General features: G+C 43.6%; 1 protein-coding gene across 1 annotated transcript in view; it reads left to right on the forward strand.

The window, feature by feature from the left end:
* LOC109894995 (protogenin A-like) overlaps positions 1 to 19,050 on the forward strand; it is a 38,939-nt gene that overhangs the window by 13,653 nt on the left and 6,236 nt on the right. Inside the window, exons 3-12 of the mRNA XM_031830967.1 lie at positions 2,326 to 2,470; positions 2,661 to 2,794; positions 2,950 to 3,246; positions 3,351 to 3,510; positions 3,947 to 4,194; positions 5,832 to 5,996; positions 6,911 to 7,216; positions 9,025 to 9,213; positions 17,717 to 17,812; positions 17,938 to 18,124. Coding sequence (XP_031686827.1) covers positions 2,326 to 2,470; positions 2,661 to 2,794; positions 2,950 to 3,246; positions 3,351 to 3,510; positions 3,947 to 4,194; positions 5,832 to 5,996; positions 6,911 to 7,216; positions 9,025 to 9,213; positions 17,717 to 17,812; positions 17,938 to 18,124 — 1,927 coding nt within the window. The remainder of the gene's footprint in view (positions 1 to 2,325; positions 2,471 to 2,660; positions 2,795 to 2,949; positions 3,247 to 3,350; positions 3,511 to 3,946; positions 4,195 to 5,831; positions 5,997 to 6,910; positions 7,217 to 9,024; positions 9,214 to 17,716; positions 17,813 to 17,937; positions 18,125 to 19,050) is intronic.

A 19,050-nucleotide genomic window follows, 5' to 3' on the forward strand; every position in this document is an offset into this window, starting at 1 on the left:
TGATGTGGGGTTTTTTAAGTGTTTTTCATGCTTTGGCCACAAATATGAGTATAGGATCGTGAGTCAACACCATTATTTGGGTATAACTTAACATATTATTAACTTTTAAAAGTAATATTTTCACTGGACAGTAACTTTAACAAACTATTGACCTGAGCCTTCTTTAGTTGAGAAGGGGGATGGGAGTGGATAGCAGTGGATTACCTTAATGGCTTTTGTTTTTTGTTATTTCTTAGTGACTGAAAAGGGGGGGGAGCATAATGTTCTAGGTTATTTTGTATTACTTTTTTGAAACGATGAACAATCTATTCTAGACATTGAACTTCTTGCAACATCATTCTTAACGGTGGATAAGGTGAAATCAGTAATGGGACACACGCTGTGTACATGAAGTTTGTCATGAAGTTTAGTTTCCATACAGTTCAGGTGGTGTCTGACAACCAATCAGTTTCAGGGAAACCCAATCCAAGCAGGATGTTGCCGAACCTCTCCACCAATCATCACCATCCGGCTGCACTCAGCAGGGCAACACTTTTAGATATATCTGTCATCAGGGGTTCTCTTTATCTCAATGGGATTAAAGTATAAAATCAGTGGCAAATAATATATAGGTAACACTTGACTTAAAGGAAACAGTTATAATGATGTATTTATTACTATAAGCATATGAGACATACTACCTAGAGGTAGGCCTAATTAGGAATTAGATGCTGTGAAGAGGTAGCACTTTTCCCAAAAGGACTGTGTGTCTGTGAGGGTTGGTTACATGTGATGTTGTCCTTTAATGCTGCTGTTAGCATAGAGCAGTCCTTTTAGGTTCCCACTGGCTGGCCATTCATTGGGCCTGTCAAAGACCTCACTTTCAGTATCATCTTTCACTGACTGATCTTCCCAAACTCTGCTGCTCCATGAGCAGGAAATTAATCAATGATCTCAAACAAAATGGATCAAGCTTCCCCTCCTCTTCCACATGGCCTCATAACCAGCTGTGGGCTTAATGACTCTGTGTTCAAATATAAAGAGTTTTACAGCAAGCGTATGAGGAATTTTATTTCAGTTGAATTATTAGCAGTAGTCATTAGGTGGGTCGCTAAGATTTTGTGTGCATGGCACACATTTGACTGATTTAACTCTGCTCATGTGCGTAGATGTGCATAGTAGAGAAGCTAATTAATAAGATGGGCCTAGCTGAGATTTCCTCTGCTCTCTGATCTCCTCAGGGTTTAATGTGCTCCAGCCAGGATGAGCTGACAGGTACATGTAACATGCAGGTTTGTTTAAGTTAGTTAGGGCCTCGGGAACCCCGTCTGATATGCGATGTCTGGTGCTTGTATAACACCTAATTTGAGGGAGAACTGGAGCTTATGCATTTTCAAAGAGAAGGTGAGAGACAGGGCAATGTTTTGTAAGGAGAAAAAAACAACAGCTGATTTCAATAGTGGACTAACCAACATCTCAGGGCAAAGGGTCTTCCTGTGACTGTCTTGATTAGACGGCAATGCATCAACACATGAACTCTGTCTAGGCTGTAAGGAGAGGAGGTCAGGGAGAGAATTTGTTTTGGAGGGGTAAGGTTGGATGGATTGTGGGGCTCTTCAGATCTTGCTGTCAACAGCCCTTATGATTATTCTTGGCAAATGTTCAATCTCAGTGCTGATGTACAGCATTTAGGTTGATTTTAATAGGATATAGCTTTCTTGTTGGGACATGGCAGCTCCTTGGCAAGTAGTTTCATGGACAATTATATGAATAAGGGGGATGGCATTTGGGGTAGTGATCATTTCGGTATAATTGTGCGCATAGATTTTCCTATTTTCACTGAAAATTCTAAGAAAGAGGTTCAGCTTCACAGCACTACAGTCTCACTATCAGGCAGATACTGAAGTGGGTTGGCCTTTGCTGGGTATGGCTTTAGTGAGATGGTAACCTGAAAGTGAAGTAATGTATATTTATAAGATATGCCTGGCAGATCAATATATTCCCTTATTTCCATAAATGTCATTGATTTCCATTTTAACTGAACAGTGGCCTTAAGTCCTAAGATACAGAGGCTTAGTTTGATAGAAAGACATGTAACTTTATCCACCAAGATGAGCTGCCGAGCAAGAGAGGATATTGGGCCATGAACATACATTTTTGTGGTGATTGGTCTTATAGATCCGAATGGGGGGAAATAAAATACTAGAAAAACATAATTTCACAGTTCTTGCTTTCGAATGGCTGCATTGCTAGTAATCATATCTGTGCAAACATATATTGTACATTAGAGAATGTGTCTACTGTTGGAGTACACAGTGTCTCACCATTTCTTGTTTTATTCTGTAGGTATCTCCCCCTTTACAAATCAGCCAACTTCCATTGTGGTGACAGAAGGATCAGTCGCCCGTTTCACCTGCAAAGTCACTGCAAGCCCTCCACCCATCATCACCTGGGAGTTCAATCGGGTCACGTTACCGCTGGCAACTAATAGGTATGCATTCTCATTATTTCATTATCATGCCATGTCATTAACTTTATCTTTAGATGAGGTTTGAGATTATTGGAGAAGTCTATTACGACTTTAAACTGTACATGTCAGAGGGATAGAAATATCAGAGCTGTGGGCTCATCCACTAATATCTATGATGTACTGATTGTCTTTGTGTTCTTGTCTCTCCCAGAATCACAGTCCTGCCCAGCGGCGTTTTGCAGATCCATGGGGTGGAAAAGGGGGATGCTGGGAACTATCGTTGTGTGGCGACCAACATCGCCAATCGTCGCCGGAGTACAGAGGCAACCCTCACTGTCACTCCAGGTGGGAGATAGTGGAGAAATAGCACTCTTTTCAGATTAAAATATAATATATTCACAAGCATTGCATCAAACGTTATAAGCCCAATAAAAGCCAAGTTATATTTATGTTGAGTAGTGAAGTGGGCACCCTGGTCAAATCCTGTCTCCCCTCCACAGCTCCAAGCCCCAAACTGCCTCAGAGGCCTCGTATCATCGCCGGGCCCCAGAATGCCACTGTGTCCCTGCACCAAAGTGCCATCCTGGAATGCATGGCTACAGGGAACCCCCGACCCCTCATCTCCTGGAGCCGAGCCGACAGCAAGTCCATCGACGTGTTCAACACCAAGGTGCTGGGCAATGGCAACCTCATCATCTCTGACATCAAACCCCAACACGGAGGAGTGTACATGTGCAGAGCCACTACCCCTGGCACGCGCAACTATACCATCGCCACAGCCAACATCACTGTGCTAGGTAAACACATGTTAGTTGTCTGTGTAGAGCTCCTATAAGTGTCAGTTGTTATTACAGACATGATTGTTGGTGTTTGTTACATCTATGACGTTTCCCTTATCCAGCGCCTCCGTCCTTGGTGGAGTGGCCGGAGAGCCTGACCCGTCCGCGTGCGGGCACGGCCCGCTTTGTGTGCCAGGCTGAGGGGGTTCCCCCGCCCCACATCACTTGGCTGAAGAACGGAGAGAAGGTCCATTCCAACGGACGCATCAAGATGTACAACAGGTCTGAGCTCTAACACAAAATCGACTGTAGCTAATAACTCTCTGCTCCTGTTTGTCTCCCTCTCAATTCTTTATCTATATGATCATCCCATTGTTTTATAAATCCTTGCCTCCTAAACACCAACCATATTGTATGTTCTGCTGTATGTTAATTGAAACAGAATCCCTAATTCCTTTACCCCACAGGTAGGTGTCTTTGTTGATAGTTGCCCTTTCCCACAGAAGAAAGGAAGCTGAATCATTTACAAATGTGCAAATGGCATTTCAGTGGATTTCCCACTAATTTGCTTCCTCTGCTAGTACCACTGCCTTGGCTTGTTAACGGTTTCTGATTTGAAAGAGAATGATAGAGCTGGTAAGCAACAGGTTTAGTATTGGTAGGTGAAGCTGGAGGAGGGACAGAAGTCTAATATGGCCATGTGTGTTTTGTCCCACAGTAAATTGGTGATCAACCAGATCATCCCTGAGGATGATGCCATCTACCAGTGCCAGGTAGAGAATGAGCAGGGCTCTGTGCTGTCCATGGCCCGGCTCATAGTGGTGATGTCAGAGGACCGGCCCAGTGCGCCCAGGAACATCCGGGCTGACACTGTATCCAGCTCCGCCATCTTGCTGGCCTGGGAGAGACCACTGTACAACTCAGACAAAGTGATCGCCTACTCTGTGCACTACATGAAGGCTGAAGGTGAGACATGATGTCAAATTCAGGGGGTGCCTCTTCTATGTCTTGTACCTTTTCAAACAGAAACTATTTTTGATGTTGGCAGGATAAAGTTAATGTCGTATGTATTAGGGAATTTCATATTAATGGCCTTGGTAGCCCCAGGAGTTAACAGTTAACACTGTTTAGAGTCCTGAATCCTCCGCTTCCTCCTTGCCCCCAGAACAGAATGTGGAGGATTGACCATCTGTTGTTAATAGTTGGTTGCTGGGCAGAGGTCAAGGAAAACGATGATTACTGCACCGAAGAAAGAACAGCAGCTTACTCTGTACAAACAGGACTGGCCTTCCATAGGCGATCTCAAGCCCTGTGCATTGGTTTTAAATGTGTAGGAACCCCCTACACTAGATGAGATGCTGGATAGACAGGAACCGATCACGAGAATACAAGGGCTGTACTGTAGTCACTAAACCTCAGTCATTGACTGCTGGACCTTTAGCTTTCCTGGGAACCTGTATTGTTGATGAAGAGGCACCAAGAATCACATTCAAACAATGTAACAGTTCAGCACAAATGTTATCCAGTTCATTCAGGCACTGTTGTTCATCGCCGGCTATGGAATACCATTGTATAGGCCAAATGTACGAATTCCATGCAGCAAAAGAAACACCTGCTAGGCTATGTAAGGATAAGGACTTTAACGGAAGTAAGTTAGAAAATCTGCCCCTTTCTCCTTAAATAACTGCCGTCTGTAAAGGATTTGGTGCACTTGATTAAGATTACGTGAAACATTCTGTCCGGTCTCAGAGAATGGCTGGCTGTTGAGATTGACAGTAGTAGTAGCACCAATGCATTCTGCACCTGAGGTCTCAGACACAGAGCCTTGGCACTAAATGGAGGTTCTAATGAAAGGAGGAACTAATTAGTCTGTGTGTTGGAGTGTGCTAATCCAACAGAGGAGATTCTGTCAAGGCACTGGGACAGTGTGAGCTGGACTGGGAGGGAGGCTTTGTGTGTCTTTTCAGGGAGGTTTCCTGGGCCTTTCAGGCCCTCGGACAAGGCCTTTTCTGTTTACTCTCAAGGATCTTGTTTACCAGGTCAGAAATCAGGCTGGACGATTCAATATGTTCTGGCTACAAGTGAGTCTTTTGCGGGACCTTCCTAATCTGTGCTAATTAAACTGCTATTAGGCTCAGCCAGCAATGTGGGAAAATTGAATGCTGGAATTTGGCCCCAGCAATGTTGATTAAATTGTCTATAAAAGGGGAAGGAACCAGTTTCATTGAGTTGACACTTTTTGTATATTGTCCATACTGAATGGACCAGAAGCCCACCGTTAGAGACAGATGTACATCGTAACTTTGTAAGAATCAGGCGCCTCAGACAAGGAGGTTCCTAAAGCTAAAGTGATTATGTTCTAATTGCTCTGCATACTGAGAGAAATCATTGAATGATGATTATGGAAAGTTATCTTTGTACTCAGAATGTACGCAAATCTTCATAGACCCTTTTATGATTAGGTCCCCCTTTAGTGCCCTAAAGAGTTTGCATTGAAGGATCAGATCCCCTCTGAACTCCTTGCCTGTACATGCAGCTTACAGCTCTGTGGGTGGGAATTGATTAATTGATTAAATGTGTGCCCTTTTCTTCCCTGAAACCAGGCTTGAACAATGAGGAATATCAGGTTGTCATTGGCAACGACACAACCCGGTACATTATTGATGACCTGGAGTCAGCGCGGAACTACACCTTCTACATCGTGGCCTACATGCCCATGGGAGCCAGCCGCATGTCAGACCATGTGTTCCAGCACACCCTGGAGGATGGTGAGGCCTCGTCGTTTACATACACAAACATACAGTCCACCCTGGCCTTTATCAGGCTGTAACCCAGGGAAACAGAGGTAATGTGCAGCCATAACTGTCACCCCAGGATGAATAAAAACACCCCCAGATGAATAGTAAAGAGAATGCTTCATATTGATCCTGTAGTCATTGTGTAAGGTCTTCTATCACTCTAATGGAGGACTCAGAGGATGTTTTCCAGTGTGTTTAAACTGTAATGAATAGGCTGTAGAGAGTGGGCAGTACTGTAGGTCCTGTAATGAATCTAGTGGGGCTGACCCCTGGCTGTCTAATTGGGGTCGTCTCTAAGAGGTGCGTCAGAGGAATAGAGGAGTCTAATAAGGAAGGATTAGATGGTGGACCACTCGGCTGGTTAAACATTAGTCAGGCTGATCTTTAGAGATCAGGAATGACCCTCTCTACTATAATCTAACTCCCCACAAGGGCCCTTCACAGTTCACACCACCCCATTAAATGTTTCTGCACTGTGCAACCTTGACTACCACTTATGATCAAGGAAAATTACATTTCTTACATGTTCCATAGAAAATAACTGGTCTATTGTCCTTGGCTAAGGGAACATCTGACACATGATTGCATACCAGTCTAAATCAGATCACATCTATTTATTGTGTACACTTGCAGACTTACTGAATTGATTATCCAGTATGACTGAGTGTGACGCACAGTGAGCTGATTTGTATCTCTGGGTTTGTTCATTATAGTTTCAGTAGCTAGCTGTTACTTTAGAAATCACAACTCTTCCTTTGGTCCCCACCAAAACATGATACAAAACAACCATAAATATAGACAGAAACCAGAGACAGTAACACAGTAATGAACAAGTTGGTGACTGTATAAGCCTCTACATGACCACTCTGTCTCCCTCTCCACAGTGCCCCTGCGTGCCCCAGAGCTCAGCCTCACCAGCCGCAGCCCCACAGACATCCAGGTGTCCTGGCAGCCCCTTGCAGCCAAGCTAAGCCGAGGCCGGGTGTCGGCCTACCGCTTGTCCTATCGTACCAGTGCTGACCAGGCCGTCACCCAGCTGGAGCTTCCTGGGGAGAAAACCCAGTATCTTCTGGAGGGCCTGCAGCCCGACACCATCTACCTCCTTCGGATCACTGCAGCCACTAGTGTGGGCTGGGGGGAACAGTCAGCCTGGACCTCCCACCGCACCCCTAAGGCATCCAGCGCCAAAGGTATTTACACATGCTCCTCAGTAGTAGTGATGAGTTATTGTCTGCTCCTTGATGGTCCAATGCTAGGTTTCTGCATGCACATATGATGTTTGTACAGATATGATTACAACTGTGTGACTTCTAATCAATCAAAGACAAAAGACATAAGTAAGCCATAACATCTTTGATGAACCGGAATTTCAACCTTAGATTTGTGAAGCTACCAGCCTGCCACATCATATAAATAAACATGTAAGGCCTTACTTTCTGCACTGACTTATCATGCACAATAAAACCATCATGCCTTGCAGGCGCCCAGTGAGCGCACACTTCCCTCTACACATAGTCAATATAGGAGCAAAGAGGCTGGATTATCTCTAAACCTTTCTTCTTCCCAGTCCTCTGCTGAGTGTCTGAGAGAGAGCCATGAGAAGAGCGTCCTCTCTAATAATCTTGTTAAGGCATTGCGTTTGTTACTCCATGACCTTTGGCCCTCTGTCAGTAACATCAGAATGGCTTCAGTCATGGGTCATAAAAGAGAGGGACCCAGGCCTCTGGGTGGGAGGAAGAATAGTTCTGTTTAGAGCTACATCTGAGCCTTAGGGGTGGGGGAAGGGATTGCTGCCCTCTCTCTCTCTCTGTCCCTTTGGAAACAAACAGGATCTTTTCTACAATTCAGCCAGGATCATGACGGCTAAATAGGCATTCTGTCAGTAGAACTGAGGACCTGGCTCATCTCTGCTGGTGTGTTTGTGCCTGGCTGTGTATCTGTGTGTCAGGCTGGGGCATGGTATGTATGTGCCTCTGGTTGGGGGCTACAGGCTGGGAGCCGGTTATTTCCATCAGATAAAGCCAGTGAGCAGCTGGGTGGAGAGCATTCCTGTTTTCAAGGAACAAGACAAGCTACAGAGTCAACTTGCTCACAGCCTGCCATCCTGCATCTCTAGCAATACAATGCTTTTTGGTGAATTTGAACCTATTTGTCCAGCAAATTATTTCTGGGAAATCTAAATTAGCATGTTTCTGCCATGTTAAGTGGTTTACTCTTAATAATTTGGGTATCCCAAACAAATGTGTTCCTGAACAGGACTTTAATTTGTTAAGGACTAGCTAACCTTTCATAATATATAGTTGTGGACTGTCAATAGTGTCAAGGCTCTGAATGGTATCTGAATATGAAGCAAATTGACCTTTATGAACACATTGGTGTGGCCTGGCCATTGGGCTTAAGGTAAAGAAGGCCTGATCGGGAAGCAGGGGTTGGGTGGGTTTCATATTCTCCCTTGACTTGGTACTATTCCAGATGAGCTGGTTAAAATAAAGACATCTGACTAAAAATGAAGAGTCATGCAGGTTGAACTCTGTATATAAATAGTACACATGACCTTTAAAAAGAGAGATTCTGTTTGAACCTTACATCCTCAGAACTGTCCTCAATAAATCAAATTGTATTGGTCACATACACATATTTAGCTGATGTTATTGCAGGTGTAGTGAAATGCTTGTGATAAGAAATAACACAAACAAAAACAATACTGCAAAGTTGCTTGGGAGCTAGATGCAGGGCTGCCAAGTCTGTCGGCACCATCTTCACAAAATAATTACATTAAATAAATACTCTCTACAGATCTCTCTCTCTTCATGTCTCCCCACAGTGACTCTAACCACAGATCTCTCTCTCTGTCTTCATGTCTCCCCACAGTGACTAACTACAGATCTCTCTCTCTTCATGTCTCCTCACAGTGCCTCTAACCACAGGTCTATCTCTATTCATGTCTCCTCACAGTGCCTCTAACCACAGGTCTATCTCTCTTCGTGTCTCCTCACAGTGCCTCTGGCCCCTGAGCTACAGTTGGAGCCTCTGAACTGCACCACCATCATAGTGCGCTGGCAGCTGGCACCAGGAAACTCTGTCAGCATCCAGGGCTACAGGCTGTTCTACCACGAGGAGAGCCAGGCTGAGAGTTCCCCCATTCAGCTGCGTGTCCAGGACAACAGGCACACCATTGGAGGCCTGGGTGAGTAGACTCCACATAGTACACCCGCCCTATGATCTCACATTGTTGCTGATGACATTTGTCTTGATTTTGGATTTCAATTGCAAGATTAAGAATATGTTCTAGTCAATGCATGGTTACACAATGAAAGTCCTCCTCAAAGATGCTCTTAGAAAACATTTTCCATGTCCTCACCAGGCATGTTTAAGGTCTTTTTAGGATCAGAAAATCCCATTCGTTTGGGAAGGACAAAGTCTTTTCATGTGAGTTGTGGGGTCTCATGTCCAGAGGTCCAGATAGAAGCCAACCCCCCATGACCTTACGGCCCTGGCCTGGTTTCCAATGTATGTCCCCCCCAACAGCTTTAGAAATAGCTGCTGGCTGGGACTAAGGAAGGGGTGTTGGGCATATGCTTGTTCTCTGGCCTCTGGGTCAAATTCATTTTGTCACGTTGGAGAGTGTGGAAGGAAAGGGAGTCCCACACCACTGCAGTGGACAACTGACCATCTGTGGCCAGAGGAGGTCGGCCAGGTGGCCAGCAGCTGAATTTTGAATCAGGAAGCTCTGGTACTAGACCAGGATTAGAAAGCATTGGGGGGTAAATACAGTACGTGTCCTTTTTTACCTTTTTGTTTTCTTGTGTTTTGTCATGGAGGGGTCTTACTGTGATAGGGGTGATAACTATGACTGCTGAAACTTCCTCCATTTTGCCACCAGCTGTTGTTTAGAATAACACAAGGCTATATTGTTGAGTAGGTTTTAAAGTGCTGTACTTTATGAAATATGTTGTTTTAAATGGATAATTATTTTCAAAATAGAGTATTTTTATAAAGCTTGAGGTAAAACCTGTTGGAGAGATAAGAGAAAGAACATAGGAAGTCTGGCTTTTTGTGTGCATTCTCCTTTTCCTCATGAACCACATTTTCCTCCTGGAATAATGGACAACCAAGTTGTAGTAATGTGACATAGATAGATATCACCAAAACACACTTACTATGTCTTGGTTTTTCATTAGTTTCTCATTGAAACAGTTTAATGACCTCAAATGTGCTTGTTTGATAGAATAGCTGGCAGAAGTGTATTCCAGGGCTGTCTTTAGAGGAGAGGGAAGCTGTTATTGTGGAGCAGATTTATGGTGTGTTTTATGACTGCTGTGAGCAGAGCATTTGGAGGAGAATTCACATCAAAGGCTTTCATTGTGTTAAGCTTTAAGGGCCACAAAAGAGACTTAAATGACCAAGAGTCAACCAAATTCGGCCCCTCACCACTTATAGCTGAGCTTTTCTGTAAATACATACAGTGAGGAAAAAAAGTATTTAGTCAGCCACCAATTGTGCAAGTTCTCCCACATAAAAAGATGAGCGAGGCCTGTAATTTTCATCATAGGTACACTTCAACTATGACAGACATAATGAGGAAAAGAAATCCAGAAAATCACATTGTAGGATTTTTAATGAATTTATTTGCAAATTATGGTGAAAAATAAGTATTTGGTCAATAACAAAAGTTTATCTCAATACTTTGTTATATACCCTTTGTTGGCAATGACAGAGGTCAAACGTTTTCTGTAAGTCTTCACAAGGTTTTCACACACTGTTGCTGGTATTTTGGCCCATTCCTCCATGCAGATCTCCTCTAGAGCAGTGATGTTTTGGGGCTGTTGCTGGGCAACACGGACTTTCAACTCCCTCCAAAGATTTTCTATGGGGTTGAGATCTGGAGACTGGCTAGGCCACTCCAGGACCTTGAAATGCTTCTTACGAAGCCACTCCTTCGTTGCCCGGGCGGTGTGTTTGGGATCATTGTCATGCTGAAAGACCCAGACACATTTCATCTTCAATGCCCTTGCTGGTGGAAGGAGGTTTTCAATCAAAATCTCACGATACATGGCCCCATTCATTCTTTCCTTTACACGGATCAGTCGTCCTGGTCCCTTAAAAACAGCCCCAAAGCATGATGTTTCCACCCCCATGCTTCACAGTAGGTATGGTGTTCTTTGGATGCAACTCAGCATTCTTTGTCCTCCAAACATGACGAGTTGGGTTTTTACCAAAAAGTTCTATTTTGGTTTCATCTGACCATATGACATTCTCCCAATCTTCTTCTGGATCATCCAAATGCTCTCTAGCAAACTTCAGACGGGCCTGGACATGTACTGGCTTAAGCAGAGGGACACGTCTGGCACTGCAGAATTTGAGTCTCTGGCGGCGTAGTGTGTTACTGATGGTAGGCGTTGTTACTTTGGTCCCAGCTCTCTGCAGGTCATTCACTAGGTCCCCCCGTGTGGTTATGGGATTTTTGCTCACCGTTCTTGTGATCATTTTGACCCCACGGGGTGAGATCTTGTGTGGAGCCCCAGATCGAGGGAGATTATCAGTGATCTTGTATGTCTTCCATTTCCTAATAATTGCTCCCACAGTTGATTTCTTCAAACCAAGCTGCTTACCTATTGCAGATTCAGTCTTCCCAGCCTGGTGCAGGTCTACAATTTTGTTTCTGGTGTCCTTTGACAGCTCTTTGGTCTTGGCCATAGTGGAGTTTGGAGTGTGACTGTTTGAGGTTGTGGACAGGTGTCTTTTATACGGATAACAAGTTCAAACAGGTGCCATTAATACAGGTAACGAGTGGAGGACAGAGGAGCCTCTTAAAGAAGAAGTTACCGGTCTGTGAGAGCCAGAAATCTTGCTTGTTTGTAGGTGACCAAATACTTATTTTCCACCATAATTTGCAAATAAATTCCTTAAAAATCCTACGATGTGATTTTCTGGATTTTTTTCTTCTCATTTTGTCTGTCATAGTTGAAGTGTACCTATGATGAAAATTACAGGCCTCTCTCATCTTTTTAAGTGGGAGAACTTGCACAATTGGTGGCTGACTAAATACTTTTTTGCCCCCACTGTATCCATGGAATGTGACTTGTAGTATGACATGTTGAAGAGAAGTATGCATCTCATTTATCTTTCCTAAGGTTTCCCCCCTCAGGGGAGAGACTTCCTGTTGGAGAAGTCTCTAATTTGTCACGTATTACTGTCAGTGTCAGATAGGTTTAGGTATGATTTCAGTTCATGTCGATGGCACCACATTTTTACAACGTTGATTTCAGTAAGTGGCGCGTTAAACAGAGAGACAGCTTAAGATAAAAATACTGACTTGACTCAGCTTTCCCTTCGGATATATGCTTTAGTCAGTTTAGTGTGACATAGATAATAAACCAATATGAGAAGTGTAACGTTAAGTATTTGTTTTATTTTCGTGGAGGTGACCCACATCTCCAAACAGGGTATTTGAATTAAAACGGGGTGTTCTCAACAATTTGGGTCTGCTTTAATGTCCATGTTTGCCCTGTCTTGATTTAACCTTCCAAGGACAGAACAGCAGTGGGAAAGGGCATTTCCCTATTGATTTTGTTCACTGTTGTTTGAGTGACAAACCATGACTTATGTTCCTTAATAAACTATCCTGATGAGCAGAGGTGGCTGCTCTGCAACCAAGAAAACAACCAGTCACATAACAAGCATAAACAGTGGTATACATATTGTGCCCAGTAGGACATTGTTTTCTAACTGACTTTTAATCAGCCTACTTACTATTGAATTGATTAAGTGTTTTATCCATTAGAAAACACTCTGGATACTTCTCATAATAATATTATTTACCCTCCATGGCATGTCTGAAGTAGAGAGCAACGTGGAGCATCAATTAAAATATGAATTGGATTTTATCTAGGATAAAGGATTACGCTGTAATGTCTCTGATAGTAATGCAATTAACAGAGGATTTAACTTGAACTCTTTACTTCACCCAAGGACACTTGTGACTTATGACAGTCAACCGGGTTCGGAAACCACACACAGACTAGAGAATGTGTTCGATCAGTAAGGGATTATGAACAACACCAATCTCACTGAGTGACTTGATAAGTATTTCAGATCCCTGGGACCTAAATTCACTTAGCTTTGATGTGGTAAAGACAACAAGCCAACCGTTACTGTATTATTGAGTCAATGTTGCTCTAAAGTGCACAAATAACATACCCCTTTAACAGAAAAAAAGACATGAACATGGTTGAGTTCTAAATGTGTAGTAGAAACAGACCAGCTCTGCTCTGGCTACTAAATGATCTCTTAAGACCATTCCACATGACTGAAAGGGCTCTCTAAGTTAGGAATGTGAGAGGTTGTAGCTCAGTGTATAAATTACATGGTGTTGAAATACTGAGGCCCTCCCATTCATGTTTATTCTTCCTGTGGCATAGTCATGGTTGACATACCTCCCATACCTGTTGGCACCAGGCCTGGGTGTACGGTAGTAGATTTATCTCATAGCTTGGGGCCACCTTGCCCATCGTGGAGTGGTTGTTTCTCTGGGAAAACATTAGTTATTGCATGCCTGGTGTCAGATAAAAGATAGATGGGTATTAGTGAGCCCACTACATCAATAAACTATGTGTGTGTGTGTGTGTGTGTGTGTCTCGCTCAATCTCTCAGAGGGAGATATATGCTCCCCCTATGATATATGCTGCTTTGTGGATCAGTGTGGGAGTTGACATTTATGGCCCTGGCTCAGACCCTTCTTGCTGTGGCCTGGGGGGCCATTCTCAGGGCAGAACAAAGCCTTTGGGGCCTGCAGGATCTGCAAAACGGCTGTAAAAAAAAGAAAGAAAATCAGGTGACCACAAACAGCTCAAGAATTTCCCCTCAAATACAAACTGGCATCATAATTTATGGGGAGAGCAAAGCCTTGCAAGATTAACCCAACAGGCTTGACGGGAAAATTAACCAGCTTCACTTTGGTGTATCTTTAAGCAATGGCAGGGTTAGGCAGATTGTGTATTATTCTGAGGAAATTAGTTATGAACTTTTCTCAAGCAAAGTGAGTAAGGCACAACAAGTTTGAGTGATGTTTGTTTTTGTGATATCTAAGAAGAAGCATTTGGCCTTGAATCTACACACAGGGGGATTTATTGCCCATTATTATGTGGCAACTGAAGCATATCTTATCTTTGTGAGGGATTTGGTGTTGTTGAATGAGCCAGGGCTAACACACATTTCCTTTTGACCAGGGTTGGCAGTTAGTGCAAGCATGGTTGACTCCATACAGAGGGGGAGGTTTGTGGGGACACCTCTTATCTTCAACCATGGAGATCCCTGATAACCTTACCCAAAACCATGTGTATTACTCACAGATTTTAAAATTAACACGTCAATACATTTCCTTTTGGAAGTTCAATCACGTTTGCAAGTTCTGAATTTATTCTAGGTCAGAAAACAAAGTATAACTTTAGGTCACACCTCGGTTACAAAGAGCAGTTAAGCTGAACAATTGAGCTCGCCATATCTAATCATGCTTTCATTATATCGGCTATGAAATTGCCCATTGAAGAGTTCTGCTCTCTCGCTTCACCATTTCTTCCTATTGGCACTATTTATCATCACCTATTAAGTGACTTATTATTTTTGTCTCTTGGTGTTTTTTCCCCATTTTCTACTCAGTTCCCCTGCTTCTCCACCCCCCACCCCTTAAGAGCAGTGTCCATAACCCCTCCTTTGGCGGGATTTAGCTTGCCCAGATTCCATGTCAAAGGTCATGGCCCAGATGTCAAAGCCTGCCCCCTCTCGCAGCCCCTCTCCTGCGTAATTACTGCAGGCCCATTGTGCTGTGTGGCTGGGCAGGGGTGGGACTGTGAGACCCTGACTGCTCCTCTTCATAGATGGACACTGGGGCTGAACAAAAGCCTCTGGGACTGTCCAAAGCCGGCCAGCCTGACTGTGGACATGGGACAGGAGGGAGCTATGCTAGTGTACACTAATTCATTGTCTTTTACTAGAGAAAGTAAAGATATAGGAACCTCACAAATATGTGTAGCTATTTTCATATCGTTGTTTTCAACAAACAAGAACTCATTAGCATAACTAAATGTTTTCTGTAACAAATGACTACAGTAGCCTAGTCATTGACCCATCTATAATGTAGAAAAATAAAGAGAGAATCTTCGTATTTTTATGCAATCATATTATCAGTAATATTTCCTTTGATCCAATTCTAAGCTGTTGTATCTAATCTATAGAGGATACCACATCGTTTTTAAGACACTTTTAAGTAGTTTTCTCCCCTCCTGCAAGTCCCTTCTTTATCTTTCACCATTAAGGCTTAGGGCACAGAGAAAGGACACGGATTCGGAGAGAGAAAAAAAGAGGCTCAACTCGTATTCCACACCCATGACCTCAGATTCCTTCTGAGTTTTATCTAGGCCTGACCTGCTGGCTCCATTGAAACTCCTCGGGGCTAGGGGTCTTAGTGGCTCAAACCACACCCCTCTGACAATCCTCCTGCCCATCCCCCTGCCTCCCACAGCCCTGACTCCACCCCCTGGACCCTCCCATAGCCTCAAGCCTCTCAGACCGATCCTAGAAAAAACACAGTTGTTTTAACTCTGGAGCATAGTAAACATGATGAGATGGTTGTTCAACAAAGTGGTTTGATTTTTCACAATGACTGTAATTGCTTTTTGAACTGTTCAACTCTTTTGAAGATATAGAGCCTGCTCACCATTACAACATCTATTTTCACACACATGCAGTGAATATGATCCTCTAGCAGTTTGTCAGATGAACAACATGGGTTACCCTTGGGTTTAGATCTTCTAATTTAAGGTTTCCTAAACTCGGTCCTGGGGCCCCTCTTGGGTGCATGTTTCGTTTTTTTGCTCTAGCACTACACAGCTGATTCCAACTTATCATCAAGCTTTGATTATTTGAATCAGCTGTGTAGTGGTAGGGCAAAAAACAATACATTTTTTAACTGACTACCTTTTATTTGTCTCTGAGACATGATCACAGAAACTGTAAGTAATGTGGAACTCATAAATGACTGCTTCGGTGACTGGAACTGAGGATAGGCATGACTTCAGTTTGTATCCACACTCCTGTGCTCCTCTCAACGCATGTGTCCTGGAGCACAACCTAGTGGTCATGTTCTACACTAGTGGTCATGTTCTACAAAGGGAAGGGGGATACCTAGTCAGTTGTAAAACTGAATACATTCAACTGAAATATGTCTTCTGCATTTAACCCAACCCCTCAGAATCAGAGAGGTGCGGAGGGCTGCCTTAATCGACATCCACGTCTTCGGAGCCCGGGGAACAGTGGGTAAACTGCCTTGCTCAGGGACAGAACGACAGATTTTTTACCTTGTCAGCTCGGTGATTCGAGCCAGCAACCTTTCGGTTACTGGTGCTCACTATTCCACTGATACTAGTTATGTTATTAGTACCTGAACATCTTCTCATGAAGTACTGCGATCTAGCTGTATAATTCTGTAAAGCATAGGTGACGTTCTATACAGCCTACTACACTTACACCCCCCCCCTCTTCGGTAGGATAATGATGTGTCATCCCACAGCCTCTTACGTAGGCCTATGATGTGCAGCAATTCATTTCCCTCTAGACTAGACTGTATTTCAGTGCTGTTTTGATGACTGAAATGCAAATCAATATGTCCCAGTGTTTTCAAAATAAACGTATTGAATAAGCACTCACAGATTGAAGATAATTTGCTCAGATTCCTCTGCCTACTGTGTGTGTAATGATGGGTGACATATTGAAGAGCCTTGGAATTCATAGGAGGCTGTAAGCCATTAGTTTGATAGATCCTCAGCTATTTCAGCAAGGTCCTCTAGGTTGGAGCAGGAGCTTCCTGTAATTGCCTGTGTAATGATATTTTAATACACTGCAGCCGGTTCACCCAATACAGCTATACTATTGTTACGCACAAAACAGGGTAATAACACATTAATATGATGAAGTATTACCTTTCCAACCCTATCCTCCTTATCTGAATATATCATGCACAGTAACCTGGTTATTCCAGGATGACAAGAGATCGTAGTCTAGGAGACAAATTAACTAATCAATGCAGATATGAAGTGAAACATTTGGATAGTGTTTGGCCTGAACTTTTTATCGGTGGCCTGTTGGGTACAGAGAGAACATTTAACTTAGCAGTGTTTGTTCTACCTGGGGTCTGTAAGGCCACTGACTCTGGCCATGTGATTGACCGCTCTGTCTTTCCTAGGGGGGGCATTGTCTTGTGGTTTAACCCCCCTGTCCTGGAACTGAATAGGACTGACCACTGGCCAGCAGCCCTGGGTGGGGGAAGAGTTCCCCTATTCTCCCTGAAAAGGCAGAGTGATGGATAGAGGAGCTCCTCAATTGTGTGCCTCATTGCCCTGAGTAGGGCAGGAACTGACCTAGGGACTGGGCTCCCAGCACTCAGCATCTGTCGCAGAGCTCCACAGCCAAACCTCAATGACCTCTCAGCCATGCTCTTTCTGATCCAGCACTCTCACAGCCCACTGGTTGGAGAAATCACACAGCCTCTGGTTCAGTGTAATGCCCCCCAGTGGACAGACACACTCACTTCCACTGTAGGTCACATTGGTCAATTTGAGGTGAATGTCTATGATATGATGTATACTATACCCATAGGTTTACAGTGAAAGATATGTAAATGTTGTTATTTTTAGACCCAAGGAAGAAGTACCATGTGAAGCTCCTGGCGTTCAGTTTCATAGGAGATGGCTACCAGGCAGACCAGACTATCAGCACCCCTGGATGTGTCTGTAAGTTCTTCACTTAATGCAAGCAACCATTGTCTATAATGATAGATGATAGTTATGATAATAATGGTTATCAATCCTTCGACGCATGAGTACCTCTAGCATTCTTTTTTTTCTGTGTGTATCAGCGGTCCGTGATCGTATGGTGCCCCCTCCGCCACCCCCTCACCACGTGTATGCCAAGGCCAACAGCTCGTCTGCAGTGTTCCTCCACTGGGGGCGTCCAGCCTTCACCTCCAGCCAGATCGTCAACTACACCATCCGCTGTAACCCTGTGGGCCTTCAGAACGCCTCCCTGGTACTCTACCTGCAGACGTGAGTGTCCTATATAATACCTTCCTCTTCATACTCCATGCACATAGTCATTTAACTGGATAGAGGGTGCTTAGTATGGTCATAGAACTCAGGATGGCACTTAGTACAGATTTAAGAATTTGCAGGTCAATTGCCAAAGTATTGGATCTGATTAATAATCTCCATATACAGTATACAGTTGAAGTCGGAAGTTTACATACACTTAGGTTGGAGTCATTAAAACTTGCTTTTCAACCACTCCACAATTTTGTTGTTAACAAACTATAGTTTTGGCAAGTTGGTTAGGACATCTACTTTGTGCATGACACAAGTAATTTTTCCAACAATTGTTTGCAGACAGATTATTTCACTTAATCACAATTCCAGTGGGTCAGAAGTTTACATACACTAAGTTGACTGTGCCTTTAAACAGCGTGGAAAATTCCAGACAATGATGTTATGGCTTTAGAAGCTTCTGATAGGCTAATTGACATCATTTGAGTCAATTGGAGGTGTACCTGTGGTTGTATTTCAAGGCCTACCTTCAAACTCAGGGCCTCTTTGCTTGACATCATGGGAAAATCAAAAGAAATCAGCCAAGACCTCAGAATAAATATTGTAGACCTCCACAAGTCTGGTTCATCCTTGGGAGAAATTTCCAAATGCCTGAAGGTACCACATTCATCTGTACAAACAATAGTATGCAAGTATAAACACCATGGGTCCACGCAGCCGTCATACCGCTCAGGAAGGAGACGCGTTCTGTCTCCTAGAGATGAACGTACTTTGGTGCGAAAAGTGCAAATCAATCCCAGAACAACAACAAAGGACCTTGTGAAGATGCTGGAGGAAACCGGTACAAAAGATTCTATATCCACAGTAAAACGAGTCCTATATCGACAAGCCCGCTCAGCAAGGAAGAAGCCACGGCTCCAAAACCGACATAA

The sequence above is a fragment of the Oncorhynchus kisutch genome, linkage group LG8 (assembly GCF_002021735.2).
Source record: "Oncorhynchus kisutch isolate 150728-3 linkage group LG8, Okis_V2, whole genome shotgun sequence".
In the NCBI taxonomy this organism is placed as follows: domain Eukaryota; kingdom Metazoa; phylum Chordata; class Actinopteri; order Salmoniformes; family Salmonidae; genus Oncorhynchus; species Oncorhynchus kisutch.